At 29.0% G+C, this 25048-nt stretch overlaps 1 protein-coding gene across 1 annotated transcript in view; it reads right to left on the reverse strand.

Moving 5' to 3' along the window:
• Positions 1-24178, reverse strand: part of LOC107437265 (uncharacterized) — a 76960-nt gene extending 52782 nt beyond the window's left edge. Inside the window, exon 1 of the mRNA XM_016049198.4 lies at positions 23050-24178. Coding sequence (XP_015904684.3) covers positions 23050-23551 — 502 coding nt within the window. The 5' untranslated portion in view covers positions 23552-24178. The remainder of the gene's footprint in view (positions 1-23049) is intronic.
• Between the last annotated feature and the right edge of the window lie 870 nt (positions 24179-25048).

Consider the following 25048-nt stretch of genomic DNA (forward strand, 5'->3'; position numbering starts at 1 on the left):
ACAAAACATACATAATTGATATATTTCTCCGATGATGACACTTGGGGGAAGACTATAGTTTGTTGTCGGATCATAGTGAAATGCACTGAAATTCAAATCAGAGTATTGGCAGCGTCTGAATAGCGAAATGCGTTCTCGGTCGGTTTTCATTCTTGCTTCCCGTTGCTCTGATGTTTCCGACGAACGGGCTTGTGTAGTTCGTAGTTGATTTGTTGACAGTCTTCTTTCCTGTTGCTCAGACGTTTCTAAGGAACGAGCAAAAGCATTCTGTTCTCGATTAGTTTCAAGTCTTTTTCCCGTTGCTCCGATGTTTCTGAAACACTGGTAGTTCTCTTTTTGCGCGCTTGAGATGTCGACCGACTAAGAGCGATTTGCTTAGGCGGCATATTTTTTCAAATATTCTTTCTGACAACGAAAAAGAAATGTAAAAGTTGGCAGTGGTCGCAAATTTGCTAAATCGAAATATCACATACATATTTTAAATAATAAAAAGAGCAATAAAAATGAGATGAATAAGAAATATGAAAATTATAAGATTTAAAACAAAAATCAATTTTATAAATGAAAGAAATAAAATGGATGAATTCGAAAACTTTGCATAAATAAACAAACAAACTAATAGTTTTCAAATGACAACTGTCACAGCACTGAAATCTTCGAAAAGTATATTTAATTTTGCTAACCTAAAATTACGTACTAAATATAAATATTTCTGAAAACGTGCAATTTGAATGAAATTTGCTTTTGTCTTTATATTTATTAAACAGTTTTCACAGTACTGAATCCGTGATACGACCAACAATTAAGAAATCTATTCTCGTTGATTTTACTTGCTTGTGCTCACCTGACATAAAGAAAAGCGCGAATTAAAAATTAAAGTATATGCAATTTACTTTAATTTACTTTTCTAAATGAATAGAGTTATAAGATAGAAAATATCACTGTTGTTATCTTCAAGATATTTGAAAATTGAATCGTTTATAGCAAAATTTAAAACAATGGCTAGCTTTTAACCAATCAGAAAATTCCATTTCGACTTTCACTGATATCGCTGGAACGGTTTATCGCACGGGATAAAAAGTATCCTATGTCCTTCTCCTGGCTCTAAACTACCTCCCTGCCAATTTTCAGCTAAATCGGTTCAGCCGTTCTTGAGTTATAAGTGAAGTAACTAACACGACTTTCTTTTATATATATAGATATTTACAAAACGTTACATAAATTCTTAACCATGTTAAAATTTTTAAACATCAAATAATTGCCTAATTTTATAAAAAACTATAAATAAATAATTGATAATAAATAACAAAATTTTAAACTAACTAGTAAATGAAAAATAGTATAAAACTTACGTAAGACTGTTATAAAAAAAAAAACTTAATGTAAATTCTAAAGAAAATACAGTTTTTTACAGATATAAATTTTTCCCTTTTATTAAACATATTTTTAGATCCATGCTTTTTTCATTATTTTTAAAAGTGCTTTTATCATTTATTTGATGTTCTATCCGGGCACTATGTTATCTATGTTTTTGTGTTAATCTACTGAACCACAGTTCAAAACATTTCGAATCAAATTGCGATATAAAGTACCGGCACTTTGAGAGTATCATTCGTATAATCCATTTTTATCGCCAAATGTTACGCCGAATTTTTTTCCATAATATTTATTTAATCAATGTGATTCAGTGAATATCTCGTAATTATTGCTGTAAAAATTTATATATCGGATTTTTTGTTCCGTAACATGTTCCGGTAAAAATGGATTTCACAGCGAAAAATACAGCCACTTTTTAGTACTTTTTACCATAATTTGAAACAGAATTTTTTACAGTAAACACATTTTTTTCTTCATAATTTAATTCATGCTTTTTTGTTTTCTTTCTTTTAATGCATATCCTCACCATGTTTTAAGTATCAAGTTCGTGATTCATTTATGTTTTTATACATTGTATCGAACAACGCATGTTTCTTTTATGATTTAAATCATGTTTTTATCATTTATTTAAAGTTTCTCTTCACTATGTTCTAAGTATCAGTATTCAAGATCCGTTATATTAAACCCATTATCAAACAGAAGTTTCTTTTTCATGTACATTCTTATCATTTATTAAGCGTTTATTTATCGCACTTTGCTCTAAATATCGTAATGCATAGTTGTTGCCATAATGAAATCAAAGAAAATTATTTTTTATTCCGATTAATTAAAGTTAACTGCGTGGTCAGTGAATGTTGATGCATTTCATTACTTTACTAAAATCAAAAACTAAACAACGATAATGAACATTATCAGCTCTAGATCCCGAAATGTATAAATTTCCCGATCATAAATAAAATTTAAATAAACATTCGATTTATGCAAGCTTCATTAGTCAAACTGTTGATTATCAGTCTCATGCATAGATATCTAAACAATTCAAATCAATTATTTGGCGACGAGTAACAAACCACCTATAAAGAACCCAGAATTTCGAGTTGTTTATCTCAACTTTAACCCCTAAGTATCGTCCTCGCACATATCAACCCCACTTGTTAACAAATTGCTACAACAGCTATCAAAGACGGATTTACGATTTATTTTTTCCTTGATAAGGTACAGTTGGCGATATTTTCACCCGAAAATATTCCATTAACTAACCATTGGCTTCTGTATTTTTGGCACTTATTTCCGTTAATTTCCGGAATCCAAATCAAATCCATCACCATGGATGTTTTCAGTAGCCGTTTGACAAACCGATAGCGAGGTTGAGGTATTGATGATGGACATTCGATAATGGTCAATTCTGTGTGTTTCATTTTTCTTACTAAAGGAGAATTTTATAATGAGAATTTACCGTGATTAGGGTAATGAAAGATACATAGATAAAGATAATTCATTATTTCTGTTTTTTTGATAGGTCAATTGATTTAAGTGATTGGTCAACCCACCGTTGACCTAGGGTGTCGAAATCTATTAATTTAGATTATTATATCGTGTCTAAGGGTAATGACTAATTTATTGAATAAGAAAGCATTTTTTTTCATATGAGCCGCAACGCTATCAAATTTTTACGATGATTAATAAAGCTTTGATACGCAAATATTGGAAATAGATAGCAATTGGTTTGCTTACGTGACTTTTGGATGCTGTAACCTTGGTTTGAAAATTTTGTCGTCAATCATTGGCCATTCTATCATCACGTGATTAAAAGATTGATGTTTAGGTACTACTTTTACTTCTAATACTGCTTTGGAGAAAAACTCGCTCGATTTAAAAAAAAAATATTAAGCAGCATCGCGATTACACTAAAAATTAAGATACAAAAAAATTGAATTTAATTCTTCGTTTGTCGTTAATTCTGTACTTTTCAGCAATTAGAATTGCTTAGCTTTTTATCGCTAATTTAAAAATTAATTTATAATTTAAAATTTTTATTGACAATATGGGATGTAATGGTATTTAAATTTATAGCAGATTTAAAAAAGGGCTATAATTAATTTCTTTTCATTAAGGCAGTTAAGAAATTGTTATCTTATTTTTTAAAAATTCATATTTGATTTATATCATTTAAGTTTTAATTTTCGTATATTTTGATTAATTTAGGGTACTTATTAAAACATATATTTCATTAATTCTTTCGACAGATTTTCATACTGTTTCGGCAGAATCAGCAAACCAATATTTTTTTTTCTTTTTTTGCCTGTTATTTTTGCAAAATCATCAGTTTTATAGAGAATTTATTAAACAAAAGCAAAGATGTAATTATTAAAACAGTTTATAACGGCTATCACATAATTTTGCGATAAATTAGCAGTTAGGTGAACAAAAAAAATCTGTCCAAGGTGACGAAATATTGTATATTATTGAGTGAATATCCGCCATATTGGCCGCCATCTTGAATTCTGAGCCACCGGTCAAAATTCGAAGGAGCCAACATTTATATTCGAATTCAGCAAATCTAAATTAGTAAAAACAGTTGATTTAGGACTGCAGACCTACAAGCTGATATTATTTTTGGTACTTTGTATGGAATTGTATAGGCCTACAAGCTGATATTATTCCAGGCATTTAACATGCTGCATTATCTGTCTATAAATTGATATTATCTTTGATATTTGATATTGAACTATGTGACAGCAAAATTACATACTTTTTGATTTTATATAATTACGAACTATTGCGAACTATACATACTATAAGCTTACAAACTGATATAATTTTTTGGTATAGTTTTTTTTTACCCATTTGCAAAATGAGTGTTGTTTCGGGTTTGATGGCGTGCGCACTTTATTTGGGCGTCATCACACTTTTTAACTGTGTTCAAGAGTAATAGTAAATAGTACGCATGCGTCGTCATTGCATGCGTTGCTATGGCGATCGCTGTTGTTTGATATTTTTTTCAATTCTTTTTTTCACTTTTAATTTTGTTATGTATTAAGTTGGTGAGTTTATGTTTGAGATATGGGACCAGAGATATCCCATAAATACTTCTTGAGTTGTGAATAAAGGAGAATTTCATCATTTGAACGATAATTTTGTTTTTGTTGTTTTAATTAAGAATCAGAAATTCTAACCTACAGTTCAAACCGGATCGTTTTCAATACTAATTCAGGTGAATGTCACAAATAAAGAGGGTCCCAAACTGATTGACACGGTTCCTAAAATTAGAGATGAAGCAGGAAAAAAAAAAAAAAAAAGAAAAAAAAAAAAAAAACGATGCCAAGGCCCAAACTTACCGAGGCTCAGAAAGCTAAAACCAAAGAACATAGACGGGAAAAAACTTAAACAGCAACCATTTATGCCAACAATTTTTATAAAATTTAACATTAAAATTATTAAATAAAAAAATTAATATCGCAGGAAAAGTCAATTTCTTTCAACCTTGTATTTAACATTGCAAGTAATATTGCATACAGCGTTCAACAAAGAGATAAAAATTGTGAAATAGAAAATACTATCTCTTTAAATATTAACATTGTATTAAACAGGTACTAAACATTGTAATGAGCATTGTAAACAGGTATTAACATTGTATTAACAGGTATTAAACATTGCGCTCTTTTTTCGAACTATCCACAAATGAAAGTCTGTAGAAAAATATATTTTTTTATCGTGATTTAATTTCTGTCTTTGCTAAGCAATTCTATACTCGCTTTCTACTTTCTTTTGCTCTAAAAATAGACGTGATAAACGTGTAGATCGCGTGACAACAAACTAGTTTGCCCATCGGCGTATAAGCAGGTGCTTTCGTCCGACTAAATACTCATTTTGACAGAGATGGAATCTTACAACAGGTGACATCATCAAAACACGCGTTCGCCTCGCGTGTTACACTGTTATAACTGAATCAGGTGTTTTTTGACCTGTTAGCTTCCATGTTATCCTTAGATTATAACGGTATCATTGTTTCATTACGGTTTTTTCCCCCTTCTAAGAAACCATCCATTTTATTTTATAAGCGCGTGGCGATAATTGATACTTTAAGAATATTGATAAGAATTTTAAAATCAGGAGTTAAGCTTCCTATTTTGTTTGAAAATGCGTATTATAACTGAATATTGCGCTTTTTGACCTGATAACTTCAATATTATTATTAAGTATAAGGATATCATTGTTGTATTACTGTTCTAACTCTTTAAAAAAAAAACTTCTTTTTTATTACATGAACGCGTGGCTATAGTTAATATTTTTAAAATATTGATAAGACACTTAAAATCAGGAGTTACGTTTCCTATTTAACATCGCATGCATTGCATTTTCTTTTTTTAAAAAAAAACCCTTTTTTATTTTACTTACGTGGGGCGCTAATTAATACTTTAAGAATATTGATTAGACATTTAAAATCAAATCAGGAGATGCGTTTCCTATGTTATTTGAAAATGCGTATTTTAACTGAATATTGCGTTTTTTGATCATGCTTGGTTAGATATTATTCTTGGGTATAATGGTATCATTGTTTTATTACTGTTCTTTTTTCTCCTTTAAAAAACCCTTTTATTTTATAAACGCGAGGCGATAATTGATGCTTTAAGATATTGATAAAGAATTTAAAATCAGGAGTTATGTTTAATATTTTATTTATAAATAAGTTCTATAACTGAATGTTTTTCGACCTGAATGTTTGCTGATAATATAGATGCGTACTGAACGGAATGTTTTTTGACCTGCTAGCTTCGATGTTATCCTTAGATTATAACGGTATCATTGCTTTGATACTTTTTTTCCCCTTTAAAATATCTCTTTCATTCTATTTTATAAATGAGGGGCAAGAACTAATTCTTGAAGAATATGGTGCTATTACATCAGAGGAAAACTACAACACTTCCGTTTTTTTTTTTTTTATTATTATTTTTCTTCTTATTATTATTATTTTTCGTTTTTTTTTTTTTTTTTTTTTTCTTTTTTTTTTGCATGCTGAATGAGCATACGTGGGGCGATTCTCTAAAACTATTGATAAGATATTTTTAAACAGTAGTTATGTACTCCATATTATGAACTACTTGAAATGTTTTGTTTATGAAACAAAAGATAAAAAAGAAGAGGAAGAAAAAAATTCTATATATACATAACTAGTTTTAAAATTGAAGTCTAATAAGATTAATTGTTATAGGTATTGTATTTAAATCAGCTTTTGGAACTATACATGAAATTGCACTACACTGTAAAAAATGGATACTCAAATTTCACGAAACTTTCTTCGTTTTTGACGAAGCCGTTTCCGAACCGAGCGAAAATTTCCTCAAAGTGAAGAAATAATTATCGTCACTACTTCAAAGGAAACGAATTTCGTCAAAAAATAAGAAATATTTCGTCATTCCTTTATTTATTCCAATAATAATAATATCGAGCGAGTGGTATTGCTAATGACTTTTTCATAGACACCATATAAGTAGATCAACGTCGCATCAACAACACAAGGACAAATAGAACCAAGAAATACGTTACATCCATGCCCGAAGCGAGATTCCAACACCGTGTATTCCTGGTACCTGGCATAGGGCCAGCTCCTCGACCACCCTACACCCGGTCTGCCTTATATAGTCATTCAAGTTTCGACCATATAGTCTTCCTTCTAATTTCGTCAATCCAGTGAACAATCTCCCACGATGCACTGCTATGACGCTCCGAGTCGAGGAAACATTTTCATCATGTGTTTATGAGTTCGCGTTTCGTCACAAATCACTTGATTTCGTGACGAAAAACAGCTCAAGGATTGCTGAATCGTCAAAGTTTTATTTCTGAGACTATATTTGCTGTAAAAAAGCGTTTCAGAAAAATTGTGCGGACGTAATAAAGGAAAATATAGATGCTGATTGCTTAATAGCAGTTCCATTATCATATAGAACGCATTATCAAATAATAATCAACCGGCGACGGCTAAAAAATGAAACGAAAGCGGCTTTTCCACCAAAACCAAATCTTTCTAGAATCAACAACACTTTATAAGAAGATTATATTGGCCAATTCCCGCCCCCCCCACCAGACATATACTTCCACAAAATATTGATATTAACCCATCTCCGTTAAGAGATAATATTCATCTAATCCACAAAGAGCAATACCATGTTCTCCTATCGCCCGTAAGCAAACAGTTTTCCCGGAGAAAACATATACGGGAAAATCCATAAAAATTTTCCTTCGGAGGAAGGATTCTTCAATTCCTGGAGTCCTTGGCAAACAAAGGGCTTCAATCCGCCAGCTGAGTTTATTTTTAATTCGACTCTATTAATCTCTTAATTGGAAAAATGTTTGCTTTAATTAATGGTGTTTAAATGATTATAACTTAGGGATACCCTCGATTAATAGAGATGGCGTTCCTATTCAAAGAAGAATCTTCGTTAATTGATTGCATCATTAATGAAATTTTGCTCGTTCCACGAGGTAAGTGCCAACTCGGCTTCTGCTTCTGGCATGTTTGGGTTTCCAGTGAAGTGACTTAAATACATTAAGTGAGCGGCTTAAAAATGTATTTGTTTTCTTGGAGATTGACGCTTTTGTTATCACAAGTTTTTCAGTTATGCTGATGGAATATTGGCATTGCTTGCTTGAAGAAACTCGCCAAATTACGGGAAATGTGTTTTTAATAACAATATTAATATGAATATATTTAGAGAAGTAAAATTTAAAATCAATTTATGGCGTAAGTTTAACAAATTGTAATAGTTCTGCAGAAAAATTCTTCAATTTCATTTTTTTTTTAAAAATTCAAATTTTATAATTTTTTTTTTTTTTTTTGTTAATCTTTAAATTGGAAAATTTATTTTAATTGGAGGAGTTTAAATGCTTACAATTATGGAAAACCTGCTTTTATAGAGATGGCATCGTTTTCCAAAGAATAATATTCGTCAATTGATTGCAACATAAATGAAATTTTGCTCGTACAACGAGGTAAGTGCCAATTTGACTTCTGTTTCTGGCATATTTGAGTTTCCAGTGAAGTAACTCAAATATGTTTAGTGAGCGGCATAAAAATATATGAAGATGAGCGATTTGTTAAGTCATATTTTCCAGTTACCCTGTTTTTTTTTGGTGAGGAAATGCGTCAAATTTGGAGGGAAATCACTTTAGATTTTTTTTTTTTAAAGAAATAGAGTTTGATTTTCATCTGAAAAATGTGTTTTTAATTTAAAGTGCGTCTGGAGATTCCACTGTTCTCCTCAGCTGGAGAAGCATGGAATTAATTAATATAATCGTCGAAAAATATTTTGTAAACATTTATTTATGCTTTAAATATTTAAGTACCAAATCTGAATTCATTAAAATTATTCTTGAAAAATGTCTTGTAAAAATAGGACTTCTTACTGTCACTCCGTTGAATCACCCTTTTAATGCTTACGAATGCTTCGTATAGCCGGGATTTATAGAACTCGAGCTAAGCAAAAAAATTCTACATTTTTAAAGCCTTTAAAAGGGTTTTTCGCAACAAATTTTTTTATTTCTTGAAGAAAAAAAGAAAAACGTGTTAGGTCCTGTCTTATTGTGAACAATTTAAGACTAAGTTTTGTGTAATGCTCAAAACATTTATGGCAAAAACGTTGAAAACGGAAAATACAGAACAGAAAAAGCAACGCCAAATCGGTTTATCCCGTGATAGAGAATAGACTGCAAAAAAATCTTTAACGTAATCAAACGTCATCCAAAAGAGAAAATTTGACCATCTTGATTCGTTTAAGCATATGATGCTATGCAGACTATAGGGATTTTTTGAGATTTCTTTGATCAGCATATATCCAAGAATTGTTACCCATTAACTTCTGAAAATAATCTTTAATATGGGATCTTAAAATAGTATTTCCAAACAACAATATGTCGTAAATTATAAATTTGAGCATTAATTTAAAGAAATTTATGACAATGAATATTTTTAATGGTTTTCTTCGCTACTCCAAATATAGAAATAAAAATACTGAAAATGTATGATTTTGAATCGTAAGTTTATATTTATTTCCAGAACTTCAATACTTTACACTGTAAAAAATTCCGTATAAAATTACTGTAAAAAGTAACAGAACTCGGGGTGTCAGTATTTTTTACCGTAAAAGTCCTTTTTAGCGGAACATGCTACTACAGAACAAAAAATCTGATACACAGCAATTTTACAGTAATAATTACCCTAAAATCTCTGTATCACTCTAATTAAATAAATATTTTTGAAAAAATCTCTGAATAAATTTTTACGGTAAAAATGGATTTTACGGCACCCAAAGTGGTACTGGTACTTTAAACTGTAATTTGATCCGGAATTTTTTACAGTTCACGAGATAACTCATTCTAAGCTTATAATATTCAGATACTTTAAAGAAACCAGCTATTGATCTCTTTTTAAAAAAATTACATCATTTGCATTTGTTGTGCCTTTAAAATAATTTTAAAAGAAAATGCATGCTTACCTGAGTAAAGTTTGGAAAAAATAACATAATGTAATATCGAATAAATTAATAAAGCCGACGGTTTTTTTAAAAATATATATTAATTTATTCCGCAGTAGTCTAGGCCACCCGAAACAAATAAGTGCATTAAATGTCGGGCTTTCAAGCCGCAGCAGGTGATTTTATCGCCTGAAGGTTTACTGCTACCGCATGTTAAGAAAAAAAAATCGGAAAAATCGTTTGGAAAATTAAAAAAATAATCATCGCAGACGATAAATGAGAGCGATGGTGCAGGTTGCGTTCAGCAGGTGTAACTTTACATCTGATCTACTGTTCATTTCATAGGTAATTTCTACCCCACTAGAAAATGGGGGGGGGGCGGATTAAGCAAGGGCGCGTGCCGCTGAAGTTCCAAACTTCTTTCTAAATAATTATCTATGGCCGTACAACGCATTTTATTATCAATTATAGTACGTTATATATTTCAAACGATTATTTAACCGTTAGAAAATGGCAACTGATTTCATTAAAAACATGTTTATTTATTTTTTTTTTTCCTGTTACAACATTTTTTATAAAGAGTTTAATTTTTCAATTTGGGGCTTGAATTGCAGACGTTAGAATATCATATTTAACTGGATTTTATTGAGAAAAACTTTGTTGTGAAATTAAAAACTTCTAAATATTTCAATTGTTTGACATATAAAGATTTCACAGGTAAAAAAAAAACCTAAAATTTATGTACCGAAAAGTGTTTTTTTTTTTAATATAAAACTATGAAAGAATATAAAACCGTTGAAGAAAAATTAAGCTGCTATTGCAAAAAATTTTTCCATCGAACGTTTTACGGATAATTTTGCAGAAACTAAATAATAAAAATATCCCAAAATCTATGCGGGAAATTTTTTTTTAAACACAGCAGATATATTCTTTGTGCGTTTTGAACACGTAGAAGGATAACATCCAAATATAAGAGATGTTCTGTTTTCTCTTGTAGAAAATGAATAAATTTTTATTTTAGGAAATGTCTAGCATATTCTATTCAAAGAAAAGCCGTAAAATAGTTGGAATTTGCATTATTTTTGTTTGATATCCATTTTACAAGAACAAAAATGTTCCATTTTGCAGTAAACCATCCGTTCGAAATGTAAATAGGATTCTGCTTTATACCGCATGAGAGAATTTTGAAATCTCCAAAACACGTCTTTTGAGTATTTTACTTGAATATCAGTTGATCCAGCAGAAAAGAATATGGAGTTCATTCGAATACATTTTAAAAGAATGTTTTACAGAAAAGTAGGGATTTTTATTTCTATTTTCTGAGTTTAATAAGTAATTTAAATATTTTTAAGGTTAACATTGTTTAAAAAAGTGGTATTTGCGTTAATTACTTAAACTGTTCTATACATTTTTCTGTTAGAAAATCGTAGTAAGCATTCGCAGTAATTAATTTTATTTTATAACCGTCGTTGAGCACCCGACCCAATTTTGAGTTTAAAGCTACCATGTTAAGGGTACCAATTTCGAGTTTAGGCTACCGTAGCCTTGTAATTTTGAGCCCAATTAAGAAGACAAGGGAACTCCTAGATCAAGTGTTGGGAGAAATTTGCCTTCGCGGAGAACTTTCTGATGGAAGTAACAAGCATTTGCTTTCAAATTTTTTAAGTTGAATGAATAATTTGATTATTCATGGAAAGAATTTCTTAACAAAAACTGAAACAATTAATTATCTGAAGGAAAGAGGAAAACTGAAAGAAAAAATCATGAAACTGCCTACAAAAAATATTGTCCTATTGAAAATCATTACATTAAGAGATTTAGCAAAACAATTTAATCATTTGTAATTATTGTTAACAAAACTGTTCGTATATCCGGAAAATTTAGTGTTTTCAAAATGTAATTTAACATCTTCTTCCACTAGGATCTTAAATTACTGATTTCAATATCTCCTCAATTATGTCATTTTTTATTTATTTTTTTATTAATACATTCAAGTGACAATGCATCATTACAATCACGAATCAAGTGACTGGTTCTTAAATCAAGAAAATATAAAGTTTTCAAAATGTAACTTAACATCTTCTTCCACTAAGTTCTCCAATTATTAATTTCAATATCTCCGCGATTATGTCATTTTTTATTTATTTAATTTTATATCAGTACAGTCAAGTGACAATGCATCTTTACAATCAAGAATTAAGTGACAGGTTCTTAAATCCAGAAAATATAGTGTTTTAGAAATGTAGCTTAGCATTTTCTTCTATTTCCTTCAATTAACAATTTCAATATCTCCACAACTATGTCATTATTCATTTACTGTATCAATGCAATCAAGCGACAATGCATTTTAACAATCAAGAATTAAGTGACTGGTTCGTAAATTCGAAGAATAATGCTTTCGAAATACAACTTAACATAGCTCTTTCACTAACTTCTTCAAATATTATATTCAATATCTCTACAATTACATTAATTTTCTTTATTTTAATTCATAACATTTGCTTTTGTATCACAACTTTTCATTTGCCTTCTTAACATCATCGATAGTACGAATTGAAACATTATAAAAAGTGAATAGTTCCATTTTTTACAGGAAATCCAAATTAGTAGTTGAGAGCCGAAAGCTGAAATATGCAATCACAGTTTTTTGCGTTCAATTCATTTAGGTTCGTTTATGAGAGGTGAGAAAAAAGGTAGTGATATTTATATGGGTTATCGGAACAGCAGGTGAGAGTTTCGAGTGTGATATTTCAAAGCAGGTGTCGTAAATTGGAATCTTAATACCAAATATTACCTTTAATCATGTTTTTAATAGATTCTCTTTTTGCATACAATGACCTATATCTTGAAACATCTTAGTCAAGTTTTACTTCAGCTGTATTCCCGCCATATGGTTTTTTTAATGTCAGAAATTATTACCTTTTTATTTTCAAACCGTTATACTTAATAAGTGCTTAAGACTGTTTTGTTAAAAGTAGACTTTAGGTGATTCACCTCTCACCCTCATAGAATAAAAATTCCATTTATATAAATAAATATATAAAAAAAAAGTTTTTTTTTGAAGAGTCGCGTGCCTGGCTTTTCTGCGATAACTCTAACAGAAAAGGCGAAATTTTCGCTCAACTAACGCAGGAATTTGTGAACTACTAAGGTGTTGTGTTGTTAGTGAAAACGTTAGAAATTTTTTTTTAACCCTTACTCTTAAATACTCTTATAAAATTTTCTGACACCGATTTATATTTGATTGAAACTTTTTTACACCGTCTAATATTCTATTAAAATTTTCCGACACCGACTTATTCTCTATTAAAATTTTCTGACATCGACTTATAATCTATTCAAATTTTCTTACACTGACTTGCACTATTTTTAAATTTTCTGACACCGGTTTATAATGTAGTAAAACTTTCTGAGACCGGCTTCAACTGAATTAAAAAAATTTTGACACCGACTTATATTCTATTAAAATTTTCTTAAGCCGACTTATACTCCATTAAAACTTTTTTACTCCGTCTAATATTCTACTAACATTTTCTGACACAGTCTAATACTCTATTAAAATTTTCTGACGCCGACTTATACTCTATTAAAATTTTCCGATACCGACTTATACTCCATTAAAACTTTATTTGCACCATCTAATATTCTATTAAAATTTTATGACATCGACTTATAATCTATTTAAATTTTCTTACATCGACTTGCGCGATTTTTAAATGTTCTGACACCGGCTAATACTCAATTAAATTCTTTTTGATACAGACTTATATTCTATTAAAATCTTCTTACACCGTCTTATACTCCATTAAAATTTTCTGACACCGACTCTATTGAAATTTTACAGCATCGTAGGAAAGTAATAATATTATTACTAAGTAAATGGTAATTTCAAACTATATATTCCTATTTTTATTTATTTTTTATATATAATTAAAATTAAAGATATTATTCATAAAATTAAGTTATATATGATAACATAACAATTGAGGAAATAAATTTAGCAAATGTCTTTTCACAAAGTATAAAATTTGTGAAAAACTATAGTATAAGAAACAGCTAGATATCAATACCTAATACGAACATGTTATTAACATCTTGTGACAATTATGCATCTTATAACAAATATTCATCTTAAGATTCTTTACTGAATATTTATGAACAAGGAAACAATTTTCGTACATTCTTTCAATATCTTTTTATATTTGTCATTACCTTTTTAATTAATTTTATAAATAAATTTTGTTTTGGCATTTATGAATAAAAAATAATTTATCAATAACTTATTTATTGCGATACAACAATGAGTTATCAACCAAAGAATGGTCGGAATAATAAAGTAGATTTAGGACCTTATTAATATCGATTTTTCAATAATTTTCCGTGCTGTTTTTGATTAGTTCAATTACCATTTAGGTTTAAAAACGTTCAAATACAATACACTATAATTGTAATAATTGAATTCAAATTAAATAATCATTATATTGCTCATTCGAGAAATATTTTTGTTAAAACAACGATTACAAATATTTTTTAAGCAATTTTAATTAGAAAATTTTTTTTTCTTTTTTTTCTTTCTTTTTGTATCTTATAGAACCTAGCTTTTAAATATCCAGAGTCGCAAAGCATTCTGACTCATGGCCATCGTTGGCATGGGGGGACGGGGGCCATATGTTCCCCTCAATAATGGACATTCTCCCTCAATAATGGAGAGTCCCCCTCAATATTTCAGACAAATAAAGAAAATTTTCCTGAATCATTATCGATTTAAATTCCTTTAAGTTAAATACAAGAAATAAATAAAAATTAACAACCTTTTTTACCAGTATTTAGCACACTTACGAATTTTTTCTTAAGTGAAAATTGTGAGAAAATGTTTTTTCTTATGTGTTACATTTACAGAACTGTTGTGACTGCTGAATTTAATTTCGTCTCTCACCCTCAAAAATCGGGCTCTTGCCATCCCCATGTTTCTATACCTGCTAATTTCTCTTTACAGCTCAGACCACAGCATTGAAATCATGCGCAGTAGTTTTATTTAAACAAAATTTGTAGAAAATGTTAATTCAAAAAAAGTTCATGGACATATAATTATCTTTTATGCAAAAACCGATCCTTAGCATTTTTTCCTTTCTTAAAGCTTATAAACAATCAACAATCTAACAATCTTATTAGCAATCAGCATTTTTTCCTTTCTTAAAGCTTATTACCCAGACCACAGCATTGAAACAACGCGCAGTAGTTTTATTTAAACAAAATTTGTGGAAAATGTTAATTCAAAGAAAGTTCATGGACATATAATTATCTTGCTTGCAAAAACTGATCCTTAGCATTTTGTTCCTTTCTTAAAGCTTATTAACAATCTAACAACTTTATTAACAATCAGTATTTTTTCCTTTCTTAAAGCCTTTAAAGCTTATTACCCAGACCACAGTATTGAAACAGGGCGCAGTAGTTTTATTTAAACAAAATTTGTGGAAAATTTAATTCAAAGAAAGTTTATGGAAATATATAATTATATTGCATGCAAAAACTGATCCTTAGCATTTTTTTTCCTTTCTTAAAGCTTATTAACAATTAACAATCTAACAATCTTATTAACAATCAACATTTTTTCCCTTCTTAAAGCCTATTACCCAGACCACGCATTGAAATCACACGCAGTGGTTTTATTTAAGCAAAATTTGTGAAAAATGTTTATTCAAAAAAAAAAAAAAAAAAAAAAATATGGGAGTATAATTATCTCGCAAAAACTGATCATTAACATTAAGTTATCTTAAAGCTTATTAACAATCAAAAACTTACTTACTAATAATTAACACTAGAAAGACTGAAACTTAGTATATACCTAGATTGCCCAAAAGCAGTCAGAATGACTGAATGGTGAAAGAATAACTAATGTGTAAAGAAATTTGTTTAAAATTAATTTTTAATATTTTTTTATATTATTTATAGTTATATGACAAGTTATTAGTAAATATTAACAATAAAAAAATTATATGTTGTACAAAAGGTCACAAAATTCTAAGAAATTGTGTCATTATATACATCATTGTTTTTCTGATAGAAATTAGAAAGCAGTCAAAATGACTTCCTTGGGCAATCTAGAGTTAAAGTGCAACATTTGAAAATAAAAATAAAAAACACTATTTCACGTAACTATAATTAAATCAAAGCAATATCTAATGTTTTAACGTTACCTTTAGCCTAAGTTTCCAGTCATTGACAGAAAGAAAAAATTGCTTACTTAAGGTTTTATTTACGATTATGCGGGTATATTAAAATGATTTATTCGATATTTAAATAACAAAAAATAAGCGACAGAGTAAGAAATGGTAATATGAAAGTGGTTTAAATAATGACTTTCTTGATCAGTAATTTAGAAGATTTATTACATTAAATTCAAACACTGTTTACGAACTTGAATCACCTTGAAACTTCATAATGTGACCAATAACCATTAGCAGTTTTTATTGATAAATAGTTACGAAACGAGAGAATAAAGTAATCTTAACGATCTCATTTAACAGTTAAATAAAATTATTTCTAGGGTGTTCTGATTTTTGCTTTCGGTTTTACAAAATTCGGTTATTGGAAAAATCGATTTAATGTGGAAATTTAATAACGATTACTGAAATCATAATATCGGAACCTTGAAGCATAAAATCGGTATATTGAATCATCGTGTGGTTGCATGACAAAATCTTAATAGTCTAACAAAACGTTATCTTCTTAAAATAAATAAAAATATGGTTGTCAATTTCTTTAATACTATAAATATATTTACAATGAATGTCTCTATAGTATCATGCATTTCCTTCAAGTAAGAAAAAAAATTCCAAATTTATTACTATAAAAAATTGGCATTAAACCCAAAATTATTACTGCAAAAAATAGTGGCTTTGCAAAGTGTTACACATTAAATCCCAAATTAATGCTACAAAATTCGGAAATTTTGCTACATTTTAAATTTTATTTTTATTTTATTACCGTCGTTGAACAGCCAATCCAATTTTTACGATTACGACTGCCAATGTTCGGTAACCTTGTAATTTTGAACCCGATTCAGAAAACAACGGGACTCCTGGATCAAGTAGTGGGAGAAATTTACAATCCTCCAATGATTAATCCCAATCATTCAATGATTAATCTGGCTGCAAGGAGACTCTAACCCATGATCCGACTACTGCTGACGTTCTTTTATGTTTGCAATGTGGTCGGTGCGAGCCAGGTTCGGAATTCGTATCAACCAGCCATCACTGGGATATGAACCCATGTCACCTTATTAGAAGACGAACGCCTCCTGAGCCACTACGGCTCTGCTATTTATTACATTTATTTTATATTTTGTATCCATCGTTGAACAGCCGACCCAATTTTTTGGGTTTACAACTACTAATGTTCAACTCCGTAGCCTTGTAATTTTGAACCTAATCCAGAAGACAAGGAAATTCCTGGATTGAGTATTAGGAGAAATTTGCCTTCGTGGAGGACTTTTCAATGGAACTAACCCGCATTTCCGTTACATGGAGAGGAAGACCACGAAGCCCTCCTATTGTTAGTTTGACGGCAAGGGGACTCTAACCCATGATCCGTCTACCACTGAGGATATTTCACGTCGGCACTGTGGTCGGTGCAAGCCGGATGCGGATTCGTATCAACCAGCCATTTCTGGGATTCGAACCCGGTTCACCTCATTGGAGGACGATTGCTCTATCACCTAAGCCACCACGGCTCTGCTATTTATTATATATTAAAATCCACATCATGTCTAAAAAACTTAGCAAATTTTACAACGTTTTAGCCCCGGTAGCAGAATTTACTGAGTAAATCTACAGCACTATCTTTATAAATCCAAATTTGCCTGCAATTCCAATACAATCAGGCAGAGAATATTATTATAAAAATGCATCTAAATCAAACAGATGTGTCGCAAAGTTTGCAAAGATATTTAGAAACTAAAAATAAAATCCCCCCCCCTAAACTTACTTTGAATGAACAATGATATTAATTAAAAAAGATTGGATAAATCCTTACACACACGGTTAAATCCATACACTGTTAAAATTTGTATTCTGAAATTACGGTAAAATAAACCGGCAGTAGTCTTCTCCCGATTAACAATAAAGGATATAGTAAAAATATGGTTAGGAACATTTCTTTACCTTTACGGTTTTGAAAACAAAATTTGAGACAAAATGTGAAATAATAAAGTTAAGATGTATTTGAAAATTGGCTTGATGTAATGTAAAAATTAGGTTTCGAGATTTTTAAAGGAAATTTCATTCAAAAAATTGAGTGAAAATAATGTTTGCACAATAATTAATCTATCAATAAATAAATTAAATTTAGAAAAATTAATACAATAATAAAGAGAAAAAAAGAAGTAAGAATATATATTTCGTTCTTCTTTTTTTTTTAAATTTTTCTCTCTTACCTTAATTAAGTCTGAATTATTCGGAAGTATATCCTAAATTCATAATTTATATAATTAATTAAATTGTATAAGAGAATTGTAATTTATACCTATTTCAGCAATATACGACTTAGTTTAATTTTCTTAAGTATTTCTCATTACACAATGCTTCAAACTTAATTTGTGAATTTTCAAATTAGGGAACAGAAACAGAAAATGTAATTTAGAATAATTTCTAAATTACATTTTTTATTAAATTTATTTAATCAAAACTATCACGTCATATATAATGATCAATAACTATGAATATCATTAGTGTATATCAATAGTGGAATTAGGAAAAGAATTCATTTTAATTTAAGTACTATAGTAACTTTATTTCCACAACGTAATTTTATGCTAACGTTTAAATTTAAGGTATTGTCTTTTTCTAACGTTGTTGGCAAAATCCTGAATACTTATTTTTTCTGTTAAAAATATCTTAAAATTAGTTCGCAAACTTTCCACAAACTTAGAGTCTATACTTGTTGAATAATTTCAGATCTTAAAGTTTTCCTTATGTAATAAATAGTCCTGGTGAAGTAAAATTAAATTTTTTTTTTTTTTTTTTTTTTTAAATTTGGTAAAACTCAAACGACCAATTTTACAGAAATTTCGTATTTTGACAGATAAAATTACTTTCTTTGAAGTGAGAAGAAAATAAATTTCATACTTTACAATTCAAAAGTTTTTGGGATATTAATCAATAAAATAATAATGAATAATTATTGAAAATTATTTCTTTCAGGGAATTTTCTTTACATAAACGAATTCCATGATAGAGTGCAAAGATTTTTTCTATTCGCTTGAAAAGTTCTCGAGACATGGTGAAATATTCAAAAAGTAAAATTAGCATATTAATGGGTCCAAACTTACAACCACTCTTTTGATTAAATTGATGAACAGATTTCCTTACCCCTGATATCTCAAAGGTAATGAATCCAGAGAATATTCAGAGAAAATAATTTTTGTGTCATATTTCATTACTCAAAATATTGTATCGTAATAATTAATTAGCATATTTAAGGTTAAGCCCTCGAAGCATTAAAATTGAATCTTTGTACTTGAAAATATGATTCTTAGCTGAAAGTTATTCAAAGCATTCCAGTTTTTTTCTTTTTTTTTCTATGTACCTTACCTTGGCTTTGCGAAAATAATAGTAATAACAATAATATTGCGTTTTTTCAAGAAAAGAAGGGGAAAAAAAAAACACAATTTTATTAGCAAACGATTCTATAAATTATTTTTGTTTTAACTTATCACCGTTGTTTGAATTGACTAAACTAAAGCAGACGTTTGAACTGAACTAACGCAGAAGTCAGACTCTACAGTTTAAAAATATATTTCAACTAATTTTATTCATTAATAAACATCATTGCTTTCAGACATGAAATATCATTCCAACAAAAACGAAAAATTAAAACAAAAACAATTTATAGAATCGTTTGCTAATAATTTTTTTAAGAGGAGAAAAAAATAGCAAACGATTCTAAAAGTGGTTTTTGTTTTAACCTTTCGCCGTGGTTTGAATTGAATTTACTAAAGCAGGTGTCAGATTCTACAGTTTAAATCTTTTTAACTTATTTATTTTATTTATTAGTAAATATCATTGCTTAGATTATCCTCACTTGAACTTAAATAAAAAGGCAACTATATTGAATACTTAGCAACGAATTTCAGAGTCAACTAAATTTAACCTTAAATTTTTACTCAACTGGAATATTTTTATATCCTATATCATAAAAATTAAAGATTTATTATTACTTTTATCTCCAAACGAATAAGACAAATTTTACATTTTCTACAGATCAAAAGTAGGCTTAACATTTTTGACTATGATTGACTTGAAAACTTGACTTTTTGAAAAAATGATTCTACTTTCAAATTTTTCTCAATAAATTACATATTAACTATTGCTATGATGACAATGATATTGAAAAGTATCAAACTTTTGTTATAAAATGAATAAATTCGATATAATCTTGTGGAAAAGTAGTAGTGATAAATCGTTTTCAGTTTTTTTTTTTTTTTTTTTTTTTTTTTTTTTTTTTTTAATAACATAAAACAAATCAATTGAAATTCATTTTAGAGAATAACTAATGGCAATAGTAGTACAAAGTTTGAAGATCATTTTTATTATCGTGAAAGAAACTTAAAACACAGAATTTTCTGATGCATTAACGTCTACCTTTGAAAAATTACCAAATAAATAATTTGAATACCGTATATTTTGGTTACTATAACCAGAATTGTAGAGTTTATTTTCATAAATATTACTGTACAGTATTTTACGAGAATTTATTTCATTCTGTACACTTTTACGAAAACCGGTTAAAAATTGAATTGAAATATCGGTTCTCTGAACCATAATAATACAGATCAGTTTTCAACAAATTTAATACGGGGTTAAATGGAACCGTGACTTTGATCAAATTGAACAATTATTATTCAAGTTGTAGCAAAATTTATCTTTAAAATTGATTCAAGGTATTTACATCAAAGTTCAATATAAAACCGATTTTTCGGGGAATGTATAGTTTAAAACAATAATGTTCATTGTTTAATGTTCAAATTATATCCTAAAAATAGTTAAGCAAAGTTTTATAAGTTTTATTATGCAGCAAAGGTTGGAAAATTATAATATCATTTAATTAGTATAGTTTATTATCTACAAATATACACGGAGAAAAAATATTTTACTAAAATTACTGTTCCGTATAATAAAGACATTTCCGATAATGAAACGAAAATTTACAGTATTTAAAACATTCATAAGGAAACGGTTTCCGATTATATGATAATAGTTTACCGGAAATTCTGATTTTTAGAATTTTAGTTCTTACTAGCATACATTCAGTAAAAAATATATAGCTAAAATATAAATTTAACCGAATAAATGGTTTTTATGCCATGCTCTTAGGTATCATGATAATATATATAACTTAATTTCACCTCATTTTCCAAATTTTATCACATATTATAAAACCATATTTTTTGGATAGTTTTACTAAAATCATTACCTTACCTCTTTGGTAAAAATTACCGAGCTTTTTGGTGTTCCCATAGAGCCAGAAACAAGTAATTTTTACCATATTGGCCATACTATTTTATTCAGTGCATTTTTATGCGTTTGCTATTCACTAAAAGTTTTAAAAATTATCCTTTTATTTTATTCAATATGGTTTTATTATTTACAAATTTATAATAATTTTTAATAAAAAACAAAATATATTGCGATGGCCTTGACTTGCTCTGGGCTGTGGTGCCAAATAAAATAAGAAATTCGTTAGTATTTCTTACAAAGATTGAAGTTTATAAATAGAACCACAGAGAAATTTGAATGAAATAAAATATTGCATAATATATTGTGTTTTTATTGTTCGACATCGACTGTTATGGTTGTTAAAATAATCACAATTCATAAAATTTTTACCCTTAGTGAAAATTCTATGGAATTATGGCATAATTTTTTGCTTTACGAAGTTTTGGCGCATTCATGGCGTTGAAATGATACCTTTATAAAATTAATATATTATTAAAACTTTCAACAACTAGCACTTTCATTTTATTCCTTATAGTTTATGTATAAACATAAATTCATATGTGTACAGTAATTAGTATTTATTTTAAAAATTGCGGTACTTATCAGAAAAATTTGCATGATATTAAAACTAAATATTGCTCAATATTTTGTTTAAATATCAAACAAACATGTAGTAAGTGTAACTAAATATCATGCGAACATTTAGACAGTATTTTAACATTAACAGTCAGATGTCCTTTATTAGCGATATTTGTTAAAATGAAGGAAAATTCATAAAACATAAGAATAAAACACAAGGACAAATCTATAGAACCATGTGTAGATTTTATGTTTCATATAGTTTTCAAACACTTATGATTTTATAAATATGTTTAGTGTACTCCTATCAAAAATTGTTAACAATAATTTAAAAAGGTTGTTATACGCTAAAAGTTTTAAAAATTAATATTTTTATTAATGGTTCAAACTTTTAGTTTTGTTTTATATAGTTTTCGAACATACATGGTGCTGAAATTATCCTCGTCAATACATTATTTTTAAAAATCGTTAATAATAGTTTTCATGCTTACAGTTCACTAAAAGTTACTTATAACAATTAACGTTTTATTAGTTGCCTAAACTTATAGTGTTCTTTTATCTGGTTTTGTAACTTAGATGATATTGAAATTATATTAAGCAACATGCAAATATTTAAAACAGCTGACTATAATTTAATAAGTTTGTATTTCACTAAGAGTTTCAAACATTAATATTTTTATTAATAGTCAAAATTATTGCTTTTACAGTTTTGGAACATACGTGATGTTGACATCATACTTAACAATATATTACAGCAAAAACTCGTTAACAATTGTTTAAATTATTTACAATAAGCTTTAACATTTAAAATTTTTATTAATTTTTAAAACTTATTGTGTTCTTTTATATAGCTTTAGAAGATTCCCGATGTTGAAATTATACTTGGCTATATATTACCGTTAAAAATTATTAACAATAGTCGACGTTTTTTGTTCACAAAAATATCAAAACAAAATTTTTTTAACAATGCTTAATATATTTACAATACACTGAAAAATTTTTACAATTAATGTTTTAATTTATTAATTACAGTTCTATTATCAAAAAAATATTTATTTACTTTGTTTTTACGTTAAAAATAACAGAATTGTCAGAATTGATAAGACATTAAATTAATGTAAGCTTACCCGGTAACCTATGAGCCAGGAACCTTGGGTGCCGGGCCAGAAGCCAGGGATACAAAGGATAAGTCTCTCTCCCAAGGAAAAAGGGCGATACCGGGGCGCACGCCCCAGGTATTGCTGCATAGCCCCCAGGGTGTTCATGTTGATGATGATGCGGTGGGTATAGCACACCGCCTCCCGTTCTACTGCCGCACAGAGAGTCCAGAAAAGCCGCATTAGCTGCCGCTGCTACCAGGCTGCCGGACGCCCCCGGTACACCCCCGGGCGCAGTAGCAGGGAAAGTAGCTACTGGTGCAGCCACAGGATGTTCGGACCTTTGGTGTCTAGGACTATAAGATGACCGGCCGTTGTTCATGTGGTCTTCGGCTGATTCGCAACGGGGTGGTGATGACTTATCATTAGTCATATGCTGATCACGCTCTTTCCCAACTAATGCTTCAATACTAAAACCCATTTTGGGTTTTGATGGTACAGGTACTACAGGTAAGGGTGCCAGAGGCATCATGCTGTGGACTAAGATGTCCAGTTTAATGTCCAGGTACTGTCAAATTCTTAAGAGAATATTTCAATCTTTTATCTCTTAAATTGTAAAAGTTATAACAAGTCTCAATCGCTGCAAACGATTCACACTAAAAGTACTATATTCGATTTGAAGAAATATCCAATTTTTAAATTTCTATAATTCATTTTTAGAATGTCCAACCAGCAAACGATAAATGGTGGAACAAATAAGATAAATGTCAAAACACAACGTTTATTCTAAGATATTGATAAGCAAAATACGCTAGATTTAGTCAGCAATTAATGTCGATTAATTTAATAAAATAAATCGCAAATATTCACGATTCACTAAATAGAATTCAAAAAGAATATAATTCAAAAGTAGTTAAAATAATTTTAATCCACCGGGACAGGCGACTAAATGTCTCGCACATTCAACAACAATCGAATGCCAATTACAAAGCACAGCCGGCACGACGAACTTCGTTTATCTCACTGTCAGATTGTTATTTATTTTTCTTGATAGCTCTTTTTTATTTTATTTTTATTACTAGGCCTCAATCTTTCACTCAATTACCAGAATTGCGTTCGCCCAATTCGCGGCGGGGTGAAGTTCTGCCGCGCCAAATTTGGCGAATTGGAGGGCCGGCATTTTGATAAGCTAATTACACTACCTAAGAATGTTATTGGAAACGGTAATACGAGACTTCTATTGGCTGGTCGGGCGGTGGATCTATTTGTTCCCAACGGGTGTTCAATTCATCCTTTGATTGGCTATGAGAGACGCTGGGAGGAGTTAAGTCATCATCTGAATTGTGGCGCCCCCTTCTGTTTCCTTTGCTATTGTCGGTGGTAAGTAACATAATAGATTAAATAAGATAGCTTTTGAAATTTTGCTTTTAGTTAAAGATAATGGAAATCATGCTTTTTTAGCTTTTGAAATAAATATTATATTTTATTCAATAAATATTACAATGTTAGATGCGGTTTTATTAAATAATTTATATTAACCGTATGTATAATTTCAGAAAGAAAAAAGGAATTTTTTAAAAAAAAAAAATAATACATATTTATTCTTTTTTTTTCTGACACGTTTTTCTGATTAAGAAAAAAATTTATTTTTAAAATGATAATTTAAAAAGAACTTTTTATTCATTCATTTTTTATGATACTATCTTACTATTATATGTAAAAAAGCAGAGCAATATATTCAGTAATAAATATGTTTATTTATTTTTATTAGTTGCAATTGCTGTTGTTATAGTTGCTGTTGCTGTCTTAATATTATTTCTTTCTTTACGCTGTGAACCTTTAATTGGCTTATTCCATCAGAAATGGTCCAAAATATTAAAATCTTGTTGCCACCATGTAATAAAATTTTATGAAAATTTAATTCAAAAAAATGCATGATGAAAAACAACTAAAAAATATTTTTTTAAAAAAATTTTTGGGCCGAAACTTTGATGAGTAGGCCATTTTGAAATTTTGCTCTCAATTTACA

The sequence above is a fragment of the Parasteatoda tepidariorum genome, chromosome 9 (assembly GCF_982258835.1).
Source record: "Parasteatoda tepidariorum strain Cologne lab strain chromosome 9, Ptep-v5.0, whole genome shotgun sequence".
In the NCBI taxonomy this organism is placed as follows: Eukaryota; Metazoa; Arthropoda; class Arachnida; order Araneae; family Theridiidae; genus Parasteatoda; species Parasteatoda tepidariorum.